This window comes from Sebastes umbrosus, chromosome 4 (genome assembly GCF_015220745.1).
Source record: "Sebastes umbrosus isolate fSebUmb1 chromosome 4, fSebUmb1.pri, whole genome shotgun sequence".
NCBI classification, from domain to species: domain Eukaryota; kingdom Metazoa; phylum Chordata; class Actinopteri; order Perciformes; family Sebastidae; genus Sebastes; species Sebastes umbrosus.
In genome coordinates, this window is record NC_051272.1 from 18,935,822 (window position 1) to 18,954,395 (window position 18,574).

Consider the following 18,574-nt stretch of genomic DNA (forward strand, 5'->3'; position numbering starts at 1 on the left):
ACACATATACACATACATATACATACATACAAATACACATACATACATACAGAAATATGTCATTTTTAGTGCCATTTATATTTTGTGTGTTTGTTAATTAACGCAAGATCTTAAAAAACTTTGTCAACAGATTAAGAATAGGCCTCTAGAAAATTCGGCCATACAGTAAAGAAAGAGGGTTTAGTTTTTGTCGCGGATGAAGGATTTCTTATTGCCATTTTATATCTTATTTTACATATTTCTAATTGAAATATATATAATAAGTATTATATTATTATAAATTATATTTTATATGATAAAAAAAAAAAGTCACACATGCAGACCTGTGCTATGATGTCTTATACCACTATGTGTGTTTTTACTTTCATAATATGGATTTATTATTATTAAAAGATTGAGGATTGAGGCCTTGGCCACTTCCTTCCTTTCTTTCTTTCTGCTCCTTTTCCTGCAGGAAAAACATGTGAGTTTCTGCCCTATATTTCATCTGACCATAATAACCCATTTTTAAACGTGCAGAGGAACAAAGTAGGGCTCTCTCTGTGTGTGCTCTTGCGGATGGGGAGCTTGTTGTTTCTCCTGTCTCCTGCTCCACTTGGTGGTGGTGGGAAGGTCTCCGTCTCGGTTTTCACTCTGGATTATAAAGGAGGAGTTTGCAGCACAGAGGCGTTTATACCCCAACTGGCCTGAATAAAGTCCTACAGAGACTGAGCTGGGACAGTAGAGTAGTCTGACCTCACACATATATAGTGTTTGATTTAAGGGGGAAAAGGACGAGCTGATACAAAATCTGGCAACATGGTTGTGGCGGGCTGCACGAAATGCATAAAATATATGTTATTTTTCTTTAATTTCATTTTCTGGGTGAGTTGAATATATTTTTTACTCTGAAGTTGCTTTTGAATTGTTCTGCTTTCTTAAAACTTTCTGGTTCTTGTTTTGATTGCTGCACGTTTACAATCTGTGGGCTTATTCACTCTGCTGCTGTGTCTGTGAGAGGAGAGCAGCATCCATAGAAGAGGCAGGATTTGAAATGCTCTTCATCAACACTTATTTTCTGCATGGCTGAGCACCAGACTGTGCAAGGTGGCTGTGAGGAGCCCTTCACACTGGGTGGGCTTCTCTGGCATTATACTGTTTTTTTCCCTCCAGCATGTCTCTCACATTAACTCTGCTTTAGATCTCTTGTTTCCTTGATTTAACTTGTGTTCATATTATTCAAATACGCCACACACTGATTTCTGAAGGAAAACTGAATTAAATTCCCCTCAGTATTGGGTGATTTCTCGTCATTTCTTGGAGTCTGGTTCTCCACAGATGAAACACCCATAAAGGGGGATTGAACAGGGTTAATAGAGTTTCTGGGGGAGGGGGAGAGCTGTTTTCCTCCTGACATTTCCTTTGTTCCTACCCGGTCACCAGACTGAAGCATGTGCTGCCTTTGAACCTTTTAAGAGATCAGGAATCACCTCATCTCATGGTGCAGTTTTAGTTTTCATTTATTGCACATTCACCCAAACTGAACTGTCCGTCTTGTTGATAAGGGACCTGCCACAGTAGTTCCTGTCTGCTTTTTACACTTCATTACATCACATCAGACTTCCTGCAGATGTGCCGTCCACTTCGTGCGTTCCCTCTTGGCCTTGCACACTACAGAATTGATCCCTACGTGTTTGTGAATTTCCATTTGTCCGTACAGAGCAGTCATCTTTTTTTAGATAAGTCACCACATCCTGGACACGCCGCACTTGATGGAGTGCTTCCTCTGTTGGTTTTGCTGCTGTGCCTGTCATTGTAAGAACTGAGCTCTCTCTTCCTCGTTTTGCTATTTTTCATGTCGAAGATTCAGTTTCCTGTTTCTTGGAGAACAATGGAGTGCAGTCATGGCACTAAAGGTGCAGATATCTTGATGTAAACACAGAAAAAGAGCGTCATCATGTGAACAATAAATGGCACTGATCCGTCAGTAGTTGTGCTCAATCAGCTTTTACGTGGCACATTTATCAGGATCTTTCGGCTTTATTATGGAGGAGAGATAAAGTTGAATAACAAAGTTGGTGAGTTGGCTTTAAACAATGTGGTGAGGACGTGGTCTGTGTCATAGGTCACCGAGGTGTCAGGATGTCCTTTCATCACTTCTCTCGAAGGACAGTGGACAGTTCACAGCTGAACACACAGAGAAACATTAGCAGAAAGGTTTGATTTGATCTTAGGAGAGTCGGGGTTTGTGCACTTCCTCTTGATGGGTCTTTTAAAAAAAAAAAAAAGTCTTAAAAATTGATACCTAAAGGTTTGTTTTAATATTTATGCCAACATCTCTTCTGGCTCTGATCCTCCCCGAGGTTTCACCAAAGTAAAGAAACATGAAAGAAAATAATTAAAACCTTTTTTTCTGTTTGGGACAGCTCGCCGGAGGTGTGATCTTAGGAGTGGCCCTGTGGCTCCGCCATGACAGTCAAACCAGCAACCTCCTCATACTCCAGTTTGAAGGCCACCAGGCACCAGGCACCTTCTACATCAGTGAGTACACACCATCAACAGTAGAGCCTTACAATCACTCCACACGTTGTTTGAAGACTTGAAAACATCACTGGGTTCATTTTTCAAGGTTGGGAAAGCTGTTAATGTTTCACTCTTCAGAGCTAAATGTCCACTGAGTGTAGTGGTCTAATTTTGGGCGAAAATAACAAGTACATCATACAATATAATTAGGGCTGTCAATCGATTCAAATATTTAATAGTGATTAATCGCATGATTTACCATAGTTAATCGCAAAATAATCACACATTTTTTTATCTGTTTAAAATGTTCCTTAAAGGGAGTTTTGTCAAGTATTTAATACTTTTCTCAACATGGGAGTGGACAAATATGCTGCTTTATGCAAATAAATGTATATATTTATTATTGGAAATCAATTAACAATACAAAACAATGACAAATATTTTTCAGAAACCCTCACAGGTACTGCATTTAGCATAAAAAATATGTTAAAATCATAACATGGTAAACTGAAGCCCAACAGGCAACAACAGCTGTCAGTGTGTCAGTGTGCTGACTTGACTATGACTCACCCCAAACTGCATGTGATTATCATAAGGTGGACATGTCTGTAAAGGGGAGACTCGTGGGTACCCATAGAACCCTTTTTAATTCACATATCATGAGGTCAGAGGTCAAGGGACCCCTTTGAAACAGCCATGCCAGTTTTTCCTTGCCAAAGTTTAGCGTAAGTTTGGAGCGTGATTTAACCTCCTTTCCGTCATGCTAGTATGACACGGTTGGTACCAATGGATTCCTTAGATATTTTCACTCTCGCTTTAAAAACTGAGTTGTGTTAATGCGTTAAAGAAATTAGTGCCGTTAAAATGAATTTGCGCTAATTATTATCGCGTTTACTTTGACAGCCCTAATATATTAAACAGTCAACTACTACGACAACTTTAATTAAGTATTTATTTCTGGGCTACTATATAAATGTGTTCTTGATAATTTGTCCACCTCCTGTAAGTTGCTTGGTCATCATCTTGCGTCCCACCTATTTCCTCATAAGCGTATACTGTACGTCCTCCATGAGACACTAGCTATTTTTCCTCTCCTACTCGTTATTTCTGTCCTCATTCCTCGTTCTCCACATGACAGGAAGCTGGCTGTTAACAGAGTGATGAAAGTTAACTAATTGACAGAAACACCATGTCTTTCACACTTAGTTGGAAACCATGTGAAGTCCAGGAATAGTCCAGGACCTCTGAGCAAAGACCAGGAAACAGGACTTGCGTCAATCCGCGGCGTCTACACCTCAGTGTTTTTACCCAGCTGTCACTCTGACACTAATGACCACATATACTGTAGGTGACGCTCTCCTTTACTCAGATACATGTTCTTGACTTCAGCCTCGAGGTTCTTTCGACAGCGAGAGGCCAGATGCTGCAGACAGATGTTGAGACATATGAGTGAGCACGGTGTACAAATAAAGCTATCATGTGCCTTCTGTCGCTCGCTCTTTAAAGTGTTTGATCCTCAGGAATTTTTGAGTTTCGTCTTAATGCACTCCAGCATGCTCTCTGTATGTCTTTGTGAAAGTATTGCACAGAATCAGGACTTTATGTTCTGCTCACTACATGAACTTAAGTCATAAATCATGTCTCCAATCCACAGATTGGCCCTGAAACCTACAATACATGATTCGATTTAAACATTTCAAAGGTCCGTCATCTCGGCTTGTCGTGGCGGTGACCTCTAGTGAGCCCATTAATTTACATTTGGGCTCCTGCTGCTGTCCCATACATGTACTTACCCCTCAGTAAGTATACAGAGCGAATGCGAGTCCGTGCTTTTTATAGAAGAAAAGGCACACTCGTGATTTTAAAGGCAGGGCGGCAAGAGAGGCCCACCCAAGCAACATCAAGGGACTGTTTCTTTTTTCTTCTGTACCCTCCCTTGAACATACGCCCTTGCATAATTCAAATAACCTTGTACATCTGCACATTACCCTTCAAATTAGAGTTTGGAGTGGATGTTTTTAGCATGCTGGCACACCAAAGTGGTATTTATGTAAGGCTGGAAATACACATTCTGCTGCCTCTTAACCAGCGCCTGGGATCATAATTGGTGGCAGTTGTCGGTAGTCTGGTGGGGTTAGTGCTCCGGCCTCTGAGATACAGTCAGTGTGTGACACAAGATGTTTCAGTTGCTTTACACTGTATGTATAATGCATATATGCAGAGCCTCGGCCTGAATAGAATAACTTTTCTGCGTTATTTCATAGCAGAAAGAAGAAGGTTGCATTGTGGGTAAGCAGGCTGTGAAGGAAGGGTTTGATATAAAAGTTCCTCTGAAGCGTCATAGCTGAAAGCTGCTCTGTTGATACTTTAATAGATTTGACTAAACAGGAAATTTCTAACATCTCCCACATGAACATGATAATAAACAAAGACTTTGTGGGTTTTAAAGTCACATTTATTGCAACTTTGTTTGCTACACATTTCAGTAATAAAGCTGTTTATGGGGCTTCAGTAGCTCTGATTCTGTCTCACTTCAAATGAAAATTGTACTGCTTTCCTTTCCGCACGTCAACCGACACTTCAGCTTTCTACTCTTTAACTGACGTTTAAAGGAATAGTTTAGCATTTGGGGAAATGTGCCTATTTGCTTTCTTGACGAGAGTTAAATATAAATTGATTTACTACTGATTTTACTGTCTTTTGGAGGCTGTAGCAGAGTTAGAGTGGAGGTACCATTATCATATGAAACTAGAAAACCTAATCCATTGGTACCAATCATGTCATGTTAGCTTGTCGGAAAGGAGGCTAAATAACGCTTCAAAATTAGCCTAAATTTTGGTGAAGAAAAACTGGCATGTCCATTTCAAAGGGGTCCTTTGACCTCTGACCTCAAGATATGTGAATGAAAATGGATTCTATGAGTACCCACGAGTCTCCCCTTTACAGACATGCCCACTTTATGATAATAACATGCAGTTTGGGGCAAAAACATGCAGTTTTTAGAATGTAGTATAAATGTGGTATTTTCACCTGTTCTAAAAATGGTGTATTTGAATATTTCTGCAAACTCTCGGTCCCTAAACAGTCTTGGAAATGCATAAATTAGATATGATTGGAAATGAGCCCAATTCAGCAAGTGGGTTTTAAGGGGTTAACTATGTAAAAGCTAAAATGAGTAAATGGATACCACTCTGATGTCTGTACAGTGAATATGAAGGCAAGTCAAGTAAATTTTATTTGTATGGCCCAAAATCCCAAATCCCAAATTTGCCTCAGGGGCCTTTACAATCTGTACAGGATACGAGCAAGTACCGCCGCTTTGTCACGGCCGTCGCTGTTTGGTACCACCGCACAAGGCACCCCTAAGCGCGGGAAGGAGACGCACCAGGCTTTCCATTAAGTACGATGTAAACCCATCCGTGGCAATATTAAACGCTCAGGGAAAGTGCTGTGGTGATGTAGTTTAAACAGTGAAACAACACACTAAGGGCAGGTGGGAGGGGAGGTGGATGGGTCCGACAAACACGGGGCTTTCATCCAGGAGACCGCTGTTTGTGTCCCGTTTGTTAAGTTTCACTTAACAATCAGCTGTTTGCTCGTGTCCCGTGTTCACAACGTTCAGTTTCATTTTCCCTTTACAAACAGTAATTTTACACCCAACCATGTAGTCTTTTCCTAAACCTAAAAAAGTGTTTTGTTGCTTAAATCTAAAGTGACGCCAAGGAGCGAGGCAAAGCGTCAGTATGTGATGAGTTGGGATGAGAACATGTTGCAAAATCCGCCTCCCAGCACCTCTTAAGCTCATTAATTAACACATTACATCTTGTTGGTTTAATGTGTACAAAAAAAAGTGTAAAAACGACAAGTTGTGAGCTCTCGAGGTATTGGCAGGCAGATTTAGTTTCAGCACCTTTGGACAGAGCCAAACCAGCTGTTTTCAGTCTTTATGCTAAGCTAAGCTAACTGGCTCCAGCTTCATATTTAGAATACAGACATGAAAGTGGTATCGATCTTCTCTTCTAATTTTTGGCAAGAAAGTTAACATATTTCCGAAAAATGTTGGTCTATTCCTTTAAACTGCCGTCACTGCTAACAGACCAAGTGACACTTTGACTCTTCAGTCATGTCTGAATTGTGAATAATTTTGCAGCGACTGTGAGGTGGGCTACCAACATATTGTGTGACTTTAACTTAGTATATTCACTGTTAAAGGTACACTGTAAACAATTGCTGTTAATTTACAGCAGGATTTCATCAGTATTCACCTGTTATTGCTAAAAACAGTGCTTTGCTGTTAATACAAAAGAAAACCTGTTAAATTAGGCTCATAGGCTGTTTTTTAACTGAACTATAATGCACTCTTAAAAAAACAGCCCTTTACTGCTGATCAACTGTCTAAAGTATCATCAGTAATAGTTTCATGCAGTATTTTTTTAATTCTGGGACCTGATCTGCACATGTGAGGCTTGTACATTGTACATGATTGTAAAATCAGTGAATTAGCTTTATTGTTCTTCACTCACATGTTGTTATGGTTTGCATTCTGTGCTTGTAGCCAGATATAGACACACATTTTGGGAAAAGTGGCAACAAGTCTATTATAGCCTTTTTCCTAACAAGTGCCTTTAATTGTATTTAGTGTGACTATACCTATGTCTGTAACCTGCTAAGTCTATTCATCTAGGCAAAAAATAACGTTTATTAAATGTATGTAAAAAATACAACCTAAAAAGTGCATTAAAATAAATCAGTAAGATAATGTAAAAGAAAGGTGAAAAACAGCTATATAATGTATCTTTAAACAGTAAATTAACTGTAAAATACTGTGAAATTAATAAAAAAACAACCAGTTCAAACTGTATTTTTCATTAACAGTACAAAGCTGTAAATTCTAGCGACAGTATAATAATGTTAATTTTACAGTAACATAAAGGCAACCCAGTTCTTTACTGGGAAATTCTAAACAGTGTACAATGCATATCTGCTCTTTCTGTTACTGTAACAAGATGTCAGGAGGAAATGTTTATATTGATTCTTTTAATAATTAATCCTCATCGCATCACTTATCCATCATCACACAGTTTGATTGGGTTCATCTCAGTTTGTGGTGTCGTGCTCCGACAGTGTGAACACGACTTCGCAGCTCTATATTTAAGATACTGGATGAGAAAAGTCCAAGTGGGGCGTCTTCACCTCCCCTTTTCTCCCCCTCTGGAGATTACACTGGGAGACAAGAAATAAATGAACTTCCCCGGTGGTATAAAATTGCCTGTCTCCCTTCAAGTCTCAATGGCCTTCAAACCTCAAAGGCTGTTGTCATAGTAATGGAAGGCAGTGGGAATAATGCCTGCTTTGCCGCATTGCCGGGTTACTGGCCCTGGTAGCCGTTTCTCTCTACAACAAAAACCTGAAAGAGAAAGAGAGGAGGGGGGGAGATGAAGGACGAGGGCGTTGAGTTGAGACAGAGAAAGAGAGAGTGTAGATGTAAGTATGGGGAAGGGATGTGCGTGATATGTGAGGTACAGTGTGAGGTGTTCGAGGCCTTCAGAGTCTCTTATTGCCTGTCATTTTTAGACCTCTCTGTCAGGCTACATTAGACACTGCGTGCGTTTTGTTCATGTGAAAGTAAGAATAGAAAACCCAGAAACGGATCGTCTTCCTATAAGCTGCTGTGTAAGAAAGCATTCACATCCTTTACTTAAGTAGCGATGCAATACTTTATATACTGTCAGGTGGGTTATTTGAGTGGTTCTGACCCGACGTTGGGAATGAAAGTGCTGCAACACAAATTGATATTCATAGTTTGGAGTTGTCTGTGAAATATTGGAGGATTTGACCTTTTTGGGGTTTTGATTATTTAAGGGGAGATACTCCAGGTGAATAGGGTAAAAAAAATACTTAATATATATCACCATGAAACTTCCCCAGTTGATTACTTATTATTTTTTGTATTACAAGTTTTCTGAAATGTTATGTTTAAATATGAAAATAATGCATTGTCTTATCAAATGTGCGCTAATTTGCATATATTTCCAGAACATAAATCTGAACATTGGATAAAGCCAGGTTCAAAATTCTTGCTTTATTTTGTTGACATATTAGAGTCCACACTTTCTACAGAGGGGATTTTGGATATATCTTTTTATCACTCCATAAATCAGAAAAAAACTGTCAACAGCCATTTAAAAAATCAATTTTCTGCATATTTTTAAGGAAAAACATGTTCTATAAATCAGGCTATGAATGATATATGAACAAACCCATCTGTAAAAACCTTCAGATTATATATAGAAATGAAACTTGAAAGTCTGGTGGATGTAAGTGCTACTGAAGTGGAGATTTCTGGCTCAGAGTCTGAGAAAACAACTCATTTTGAGAAAACGGCCTTTAAAGATATGTATTGTAAAAGCTCATACATTTTGTAAGACACTACAGGTGAATAGTGTAAAAAAAAAAACTGATAGATATCACCATGAAATTTCCCCAGTTGATTACTTACATTAAGATGATTATTTTGTGTATTACAAGTTCTCTGAAATGTTATATTTAAATATACAAATGAGGCATTATCTAATGGTAACTTTTGGTGAATTTAGGATAAATCTACAGACGTAAACAGACAAAGTAGTAAAATAAACACCTGAATGTGTATTTTGGATGTTTTCTTTCCACTCGTCTGAAGGAAGACATGTTATGGAAGCAAAATAGCCCAAAATCTCAAAATTTACCAGTGCATGAAAAACGATGTATGCCCTTAATTTAAATAATTTGAGAAGTGAAGAGGGAAAATTTCTATTTGGTGGAATTGCTAACAACCTCAGATACGTCTGAAACATGATAAGAGGCCCTGATTAACTTTCTTTGTAAGAGGCCAAAAATGTTGGGAGCCACTTGTCTAATCTTTTAAAGTATATTTTGTAATTGTATTTTATACGCCTATCATGTGTTATATTATTAAACTTTATAATCAAATGAAAATACTCAAGGAAAGTACAATGAGTAATGAGTTTTAGTGTTGGAGTTGGGAGGTTGTTGTGGATCTGCTGAGGTTATGAGGATGGATTGAAGTCATTAGATTATTCTAAAAACAAACCACAGCTTCTCTGAAATGTCATTTCCTTCAGGCAATTTATTTATGCAGGTTTTATTAATTCCTGTTGGAGCGGGTCCACTCAACCTCTAACCTCCGCCACACCAACACTCCCTGTCATCACTCTGATGGAAAGAAAAAGGACCTGATTACAGTAATTTGTATTTTGGCCTCCTATATATATATATATATATATATAATAGGCTACACATTCATTGTTGAAAATTGAGTTTCAAAGTTCAGTCTTTACCTGGGAAACAGAAGCTGGCAGAAAAAAAGGTCTATTTAGTAGCTGTTTCAATCATATCACATGATCCCCATAAAGGCGAGAAAGTGCTCAGAAAAATAGCGAGTAATGAACGTCTTCATGTCACCAAGTGCGTCTTTGCACTCTGAATTAAACTCACCACACAGCCAATACAATAGATATTATTCTTCACCTTCACTCTGTATCCTGAATGTTTGCCTTTAGGCTACGTTAAACATAATCCAGAGCCAGACCTCTGCTGTAACTGGAGCTTTATTGCTATTCATTGACTTTTTCCCGCAGCAGCACTACCTGCTCTGGAGCCTGTTGCACACTTCCAGGGTATTTTTGTCTCCACTATGGATAATGGATGATGGCCAAAAATAGATTTTATTTAAAGGTTAATACGTTGCTCAAGTTCTCAGAAATGTTTTAGACTTCTTTTTATATCAGTTTAATCACACAAATATGTGTGTGTCTGTGTATTCCCATGGTTCCCTCTGTTTCCTGGGGAAGGATAATGCTCGGGGTCAGAGGTCAGTGCTGAGGGGGTTTCGTGGGGGGTTGGTCGGGGGTGCCGAGAAGGCATTTCCTGGCCTGACAGCTCAACAGAGCCAGCTCTCTCTCTCTCTCTCTCACTCTCTCTCTCTCTCTCTCGCTCTCTCTCGCTCTCTCTCTCTCAGGATCTGGTTGCTGTTTATCTCCAGGATGTCAATAATGTCATGTCATCCTACAGGGAACGCAAGAGAAACCAGCAGGAAGTCCATTACCAAACAATATGTGGATCAATTAGTCAACACTCTGCTCTGACACTGCTGCCCCCTAGTGGTGCTGAGGACGCAGTGATGATCTTTAAATCCTCCTGTATGACTGACAGATTCCTGTTGTCTCTGTGTTTACAGGTGTGTACATACTGATAGCTGTCGGTGCTGTGATGATGCTCGTGGGCTTCCTCGGTTGTTACGGCGCCATTCAAGAATCTCAGTGCCTGTTGGGGACGGTGAGTATCTCTCTTTTTTTCACTTTTATCCAGCAGGATACTTTGAGTCTGAATAAATTAATAACTTTCCTTATTTTCTGTCTTTAGTTCTTCTTCTTTTTGGTGATCCTCTTCGCTTGTGAAGTGGCTGCAGCCATGTGGGGTTTCATGAACAGGGACACAGTAAGTAAGCAGCACAAACACTGAATATTTGATGTTTGCATTGATTTGCACCTCTGCTCCAGTGAACCTGCTCTGTTTGTTGTCTCAGATCTCCAAAGAACTGATCAACTTCTACGACTCGGCGTACATCAAAGCTGTTGATGTGTCAGGGTCTCCCAGCAAAGACTCTGCCATCAAGGTGCTGGATGTTTTCCACACTACGGTACGTCATCATGCAAAATCACTTCACCGTTGTTTTGTTATAGAAGTCTATTGTGTTTTGTTGAGATAGTGACATCTTGTTTCTTTGTGTCCCCTTCAGCTGGACTGCTGTGGTAAAGGAGACGACACCGCGCTCTTCAAACAAGTCGCCAGTACCTTGTGTCCCAGAAAGTCAGCTGAAGATTTCCTGAAATCTCAGGTTTACACAAATTCTCACTAAAATTCACAATGAACACAACACCTGGTACAGAAATGTTTTTTCATTGGCAATTGTCTGCCACACTTACAAAACACAACAAAATATATTTCAGTAGCTGCAGAATAGACCGGAAATATACCGTTTATTAGCACCTTTAGAAAGAGGGACAAATCTAAAATTCAGGTTTTGCAACTTGAACTTTGAAATCGTTCTTTGGATTAATTTATTAAAACATCGAACCGGATGCTGAACAAACACAGCTGAATGAAAGCTGAACGTTTATTAACAGACTATATTGTTTTTGTGATTGATTTTTGTTAGTATTAGTGGGTCAAAATTGACCCGGTTTTGACCAATTGGTTAACTTTACCCAGTACCAATGGGCTGTTTTGACCCAGTGTTAGTGTTGTTTTTTGACATTGAACTGTTGGGTTATTTACTCAAACTAAAATATGAGTATTTGGACCCAGTGTTGAACACAAAAAGATCAAATTTCACCTCAAGACTGTCACAAATGTTTGTTAATTGTCCAAAACAATGTGCATATTAACATTCGAAAATGCAAAAAATAAACATATTATTAACAATCAGTAACACATAGTGACATGCGAATTCAAAAAGAAAGCAGTTCACAACCATACCATATTACTTTTGGTAAATAATCCAACAGTAATATAAAACTAGAAAAGGCATTTCTTGCTGAAAATGGGTGGGAATGCTGACAGCTGAAATTAATTGCAAAGCATTGCTGAAAATACGGAACTGAATTGTAAAACTGGCAGAGTTGAAAGCTGAACTGTATGACCCCAAAAAAGAGCTGAAATACATTGCTAGAAAAGCAGGAAGCTAAACTGTAATATTGTCAAAGGTGGAAGTTGAAATGAATTAACTCGTTAGACAGAAAGTAGTTTTTGGGTGGAATAAACCTTTAAAGCTGCAAGTCTTTAGACATAAAGTCTCATAAAGAATGCTGAGTCAGCATTCCCACAAATAACAGTAACACTGGGTTAAAACAACACTCTTGGCTGGTTTTCTACCTGTATGGGTACTAAAGTTAACAGAAGAGGAACCAAGAGGCTCCAAATAAATAGTTTATTTCTCTTTTTAAGACAATGTTTTGATCTGTAAGATCTTCCTCAGGCAAGAGTGTGAGCGCCGTTTGCTGACCAGCAGGTGATAAAGATTTGAGTTGATAACTGCCACTTGCTCTTACAGATCGAAACATTGTCTTAAAAAGAGGAATAAACAGTTTATATGAAGCCTGACATTGTGCCCTACTGGGTAAAGTTAACCCAGTATTGTGCTATATTGATCCAAATCACTAACGCCAGCGATAAAGACTTTTATCCTTTTCCACTCCTTGCTATAGTATTATGTTGCTAATAGATAACATATTACATGATTAATTATTCAGAATTGTGCGGTCAGAAGCAGCTGATATTGTTTTGACAGCAGAAGCAGCTCTCCATTACATGTAATCCAGTACAGTGTGTGTACAGTGTGAAGGGTAAAAACGTCTCATTTATCAGTTTTCTGCCTCCTCCCAGAGCTGCCACGATAAACTGATCGAGCTGTTCTCGGAGAAGCTCTACCTGATCGGTCTGGCTGCCTTGGTGGTTGCTGTCATCATGGTGAGTTGGATATTTCACACAGCTGTGGTGTGTGTTATAATAAGGCTCAAATCATGGCCCAGCATTTCCCCTCAAACTAAACTGCTTTTATCAGCCGTGATATTAAATTAAGCCGTTCTTTTCCCATTTAGATCTTCGAGATGATCTTCACCATGGTGCTCTGTTGTGGGATCCGTAACAGCCCTGGAGCGTACTAGGAGTCCAGCCAACAAGCAACAGCAGCCTTTTAATGGAAGTATTTTATTATGTTTCTCTTCCTTTTGATTATAACACAACAAGATGGATATCTCTTGTTTTTTTTATTCTAGATTAGAATTTGTTTTTAATATTTGTTAACCATCAACACTCATCTTTCTTACACAATAATTTTCTTTATTTATCACACAACACTTCATATGAATCTTTTATACATGTGGTATGTTGTGAAATATTTCTCTGAGATCATAATGCTGTTTTTAATGGATGTATAAATTGTATATATACTTGTCATGTGTTAATAACACTTAGGAGAGTGCATGTATTCCCTGATTGATTGTGTGTGGTGCGTCTCGCTGCAGAGTTACAGTGTTATAATATAATTTAAGCAGCAGGGCTTCAGTGGTCTGAGGTAATGGACCGTCTTACTCTAATGACTATCAGGATGACGAGTCTTTTAGATGACTGTCTGTCTCTTCTTGGTGCCAGTTCTGTGACAGTCATGTCTTCTTACGCAACCTGTTTTTTAATAATGCTAATAAGTTATGCCACCTTTCTTTCTTTCTTTTTTATTATTGGTGGAGCATGCACTACACCGGTGTTTCCCAACCTTTTATTGTTGCTTGTGACTCCGTAAGATGAAGCAAATTCTTGTTCCAGGTCTATAAATTGTGATTTTCACTTTTCATATTATTTTGTTTGAATTATTTTTAGAAGTTTTAAGAGGTAAAAGTGCAGTATTTTGCGAAAAAAAAAAAAGAGAGAGCAATAAATAGAGAAATGTCAGGAAAATAAAAGTATTTTGTGTATCCAAATGAGTGGAGTGAGTTTGAGTTGTTTTTGTTTTTTTTATTTCCTACAACCATCTTGTGACCCACTAGATTCATCTTGTGACCCCCTGTAAGGATCCCGGCCCCCAGGTTGGGAACCACTGCACCACACAGATGGTCAAAGTAGGGCCGGTTTAAGGCATAGGCCATATAGGCGGTCACCTAGGACGCCACCTTCTGGGGGTCGCTGGTTGCCCTCTAAAAGAAAAAATACAATTTAAAAATATTTTTTTTAAAAAGCCGGTGGGCGCCCGTCCTAATTTTCTGCATTGAGGTAACAAATGAACAAATAAATAAATACACTTTTCACCCCTTTAACTCTCTTTCTCACACTTTTTTTCATCTGCCCGGCCGCATTTGTTAATAAAAGTGTACATTTTTGTGAGACTGACTAAACAGTTTTAAGCCAACAATATCAGGGATGAGTTGTTTATATATATTATTATAAATACAGTTATTCATGAAAATAAAAAATCTTAATTTTTGTCTTAAAACCATTGTGATGTCTGATGTGTGTTTCAGTTTACGGGGCTACGGTTCTGGGGTTTTGAACCCTAACCCTAACCCTACAGCGGGGGGCTCCAAATCTGAATTTTGCCCAGGACAACAAAAGGGTTAGAGCCGGCCCTGGGTCAAACGAGTTGAATGAATTCACATCCAAATAATCCAAACACTCAATTAAAATGTCTTTTTTTGTCACTGTGAGATTGTTTTAAATGAAGGCACACATATTGTATAAGCTTTTTTATTTTACAATAAACCACTCAAACTGTACAACAATCTTCCTCCTGATAGTTCTGCTTTCAAACCTTCCCATAGGCCTACAGTAGTGTCTATGTGTCGCCACAGGAGGGCGGTGTGATATCAACGCCCCCTCCGGCTCAGCCAGCACAGTCTGTCCCCCTGCAGCACATTTGAATACATTAAAAACTCATCTGACTTGTATTTCTGGCGCTGTGGCAGCAGACACACCCAGTACACTCACACAGTGTTTGTTCTGCCAACACGTTTACTTTCTCATCATGGGACACAGCTCTTATGTAACCATGTCACCTGTGTGTTTAAGATTCAGTTTCATTCAGGATACAAACATGTTTAGGTTACTTTTTACTATTACTACTGCTACTATTTCCATTTGTGGAATCACATATACATAAAAGGAAACCTCTACCTCTTGTTTTCTCTGTCTCTTCTTTGATAGACAAACACGCCTCAGTATAACACGATTCAAGTCAACGGCGGCACAAGCCTCCGAAATGACCTTAAAGTTTTTGTGTGTTTTTTGCATCATTGGGCAAAAGTTTCATAATAACCTTTCAGCATATTGTAATTCAAGTTTTCTGAGAGAAAGCTAGACTTCATGGCTCTGTTTTCAGGCTTTAGAAAATCTAGCCCGTGACGGGAGACTTTGGTCAATCACAGGTCATTTCAGAGAGAGAGCGTTCCTATTGTGCGTTCCTATTGGCTGTACTCCGGCTGGTGGGCGGTGCTTGGTATTTCCTCAACTGATCTCAACATGGCTGCTGGGTCACAAACTTTATTATTTTACAGCTAAACAGTACACTACAAGATGTTTCTGAAAACATTTGAGGCGAGAGAAATAGGCATTACAGTAACATAATATTGATTCATATTTGATCAGCGAGTTTGCGAGTGATTGACAGCTGCTCAGAGATGGCAAGGCTCCAGCTCGGCTCTGATTGGTTGTTTTCCTCCGGTCTGTGAAATCTTGCAGATGCCATTAGGAGCACCAGAGGACACCGGAGGAAACATGATGTTTTTCAGATTACCTGTCTCATGCACTACTGTCAGGATATAGTGACTGTTTTATAAAAATAACTTTTTAAAATCATATTTGCTCCATTTCTACCCACTGTAACTTTAATGTGCTGTATCTGCAAAGGATCTCTGAATGAATCTCGAGATGTGACTCTATTGCATTATTAATTTATTTAATTTAATTACACAGACACAGACATGTCAGTGGCTTTGTCCTGATATTTAGACAATAATGTTTTGTGCTCAACATCGTGGCAACAGTTTGGGGAAGCCCCGTTCCTGTTTCAACATGGCAGTGCCCCCGTGCACAAAGCAGGTCCATGTACAATATATAGGAGTGGTTTTCTTAGACTTATGCAACAGGACTTGACTGGCCTGCACAGAGTCCTGACCTCCTGACCTCCAACACCTTAGGCATGAACAGGAAAGTTAACTGAGAGCCAGGTCTCATCAGCGCCTGACCCCACTAATGATTTTGTGGCTGAAGAGGAACGAATCCCTGCGGTCAGGTTCAGAAATCTGGTGGAGAGCGTTCCCAGAAGAGTGGAGCCTGTAATCAGACAACCATCAATCACACACGAGCAGGCCAGCCATTAGGCACAATGGACGCTGGGGGACAGACTTTCCAAATTGGGCCCCTCATCCACACCCACTCCAGGTCGTCTAGTTTCATATGATATAAGTATCTTCACTCAGAAAAAAATCATAAAAGCCCAAATTTGGTTCCTCTGGCATCCACTATGCCATCATATATACTCATCTTAATTATTGCATATTTTAATGAGTTTGCCTGCCCAGTTGTAAAGTGAATTATTGTAAAGGAGAATTAGGCTTGTAAACTGCTATTAGTATTTAAAACCAGTCTATTCCTGACTGATCAGAACTTTTGTAATCATTAGACCTTATCTATTATCTTTATTGACATCTTCACTGTAAGGTTTATCAATATATGCCACAATGATGGCTAATGTATTGTTTTACTAGAAACATAAATGCACTCTTATTCAATGGAAATAAAAGAGGTCATTTTAAGAGGCAACATGATTTTAATCCCAGGTATTATCTAGCCTATGTATTGATTTATTTATGAATTTATGCAAAAGATTACAAGTTGAAAGATGTTTTTTTAATTATAAATTATAAAAATAAATTTATTTATCATGTAAATACATTTAACTTGAATTGTCAGTGATATAGGTTAGTAAGTAAATTGTTGTACTTGATCTCATTTAAGGGTCAACTATAAACCTTTGCATGGAGCCCCGCTGGGCCTTGGGGCAAGGGTCACCTGTACCATTTGACCCCCCTGATGGGGGCGGGCCTGCATACGAGCTGTAAATCTCTGAGTCATGCTTGATTCGGTATTGAAGTTTGGCAAACATATAAATTATTTTGTCAATTCCAGATTCAGTTTTCTATACCTCTATATATCTCAGACCCGGAGAAATCCACCCACACCTTCATATCCACCTGCAACTCCTTATATTTCGGCATCACTCATCTCGGTTAAGAATCCTGCAGCGAGATCTTTACCCCGATGTTTTGTTTGGGGTCCTGGATACACCGTGCCCTCTTTAACTGTTCAAAAACCATTAATTTACCATATACCATATCATTATTTTTGGATACACATAAGCAACTTGAACCCCCTTTTTTTCTAATTTGTAATTTGTTATTTATTAAAAAAATTGTTATTTGTAAAACACAAATTGTTGTTTGAATTGAACTTATCTGTAAAACTGAAAACCAAAAATCACATTAAAAAAAAACAAAATAACATATACGATAGACGTTTTTATATTGTTTTGACGATATATATCGTCATATTGCCCAGCCCTAGTTGACAGTTCTTTTTCTGATGCACTACCTTCAACCCAAATCCCAGAGTCTATTTGGAGGTAACATCACTATGTAGGAAAACATACTTTTTGGCAAACAAAAGTATTACATATTTGTTCACCTATAGCCCACAAAACATATAAAACATGAAATATAATGCAATGCTTTATGGTCAGTCCTGTATGCTGTTTTGCGTCTCTTTCAGTCTGAGGTATGGGGGCCTTTTACATTTCTCTGTGACTCATAATCCATGCTGCTATATTTCTTCTGTAACATCTATGTAGGTGTTTGTATCTCTTTCTGTGTGTATTGGGTGAACATTTCTAACGTACATACTGGGGCTGTCAAAGTTAGCGTGATAATAATGCGTTAACGCAAATGAGTTTTAACGCTACTAATTTATTTAACACATTAACGCAACTTGAGATTTTTAGGTTGTAGCGGGCTCAGTTTTAAAGGTACTAAAGTGAAGATACTAGTATCATATGAAACTAGAAAACCTAAGGAATTCATTAGTACCAACCATGTCATACTAGCTTGTCGGGAAGGAGGTTAAATAACGCTTCAAAATTGGCCTAAATTTTGGCAAAGAAAACTGACATGGTCATTTTCAAAAGGGTCCCTTGACCTCTGACCTTAAGATATGTGAATGAAAATGGGTTCTATGGGTACCCACGAGTCTCCCCTTTGCAGACATGCCCACTTTATGATAATCACATGCAGTTTGGGGCAAGTCATAGTCAAGTCAGCACACTGACACACTGGCAGTTGTTGTTGCCTGTTGGGCTTGAGTTTGCCATGTTATGATTTGAGCATATTTGTTATGCTCAATGCAGTACCTGTGAGGGTTTCTGGACAATATTTGTCGTTGTTTTGTGTTGTTAATCACGATTAACTAT

General features: G+C 38.8%; 1 protein-coding gene across 1 annotated transcript; it reads left to right on the plus strand.

The window, feature by feature from the left end:
* The first annotated feature begins 673 nt into the window (after positions 1 to 673).
* On the plus strand, positions 674 to 14,045 carry LOC119487380 (CD81 antigen-like). The gene is made up of 8 exons (XM_037768223.1): positions 674 to 864; positions 2,406 to 2,520; positions 10,742 to 10,839; positions 10,927 to 11,001; positions 11,090 to 11,203; positions 11,303 to 11,401; positions 12,949 to 13,032; positions 13,164 to 14,045. The coding sequence occupies exons 1-8, from the start codon at positions 799 to 801 to the stop codon at positions 13,227 to 13,229; spliced, it is 717 nt and encodes a 238-aa protein (XP_037624151.1). The 5' UTR covers positions 674 to 798; the 3' UTR covers positions 13,230 to 14,045.
* The last annotated feature ends 4,529 nt before the right edge of the window (positions 14,046 to 18,574 follow it).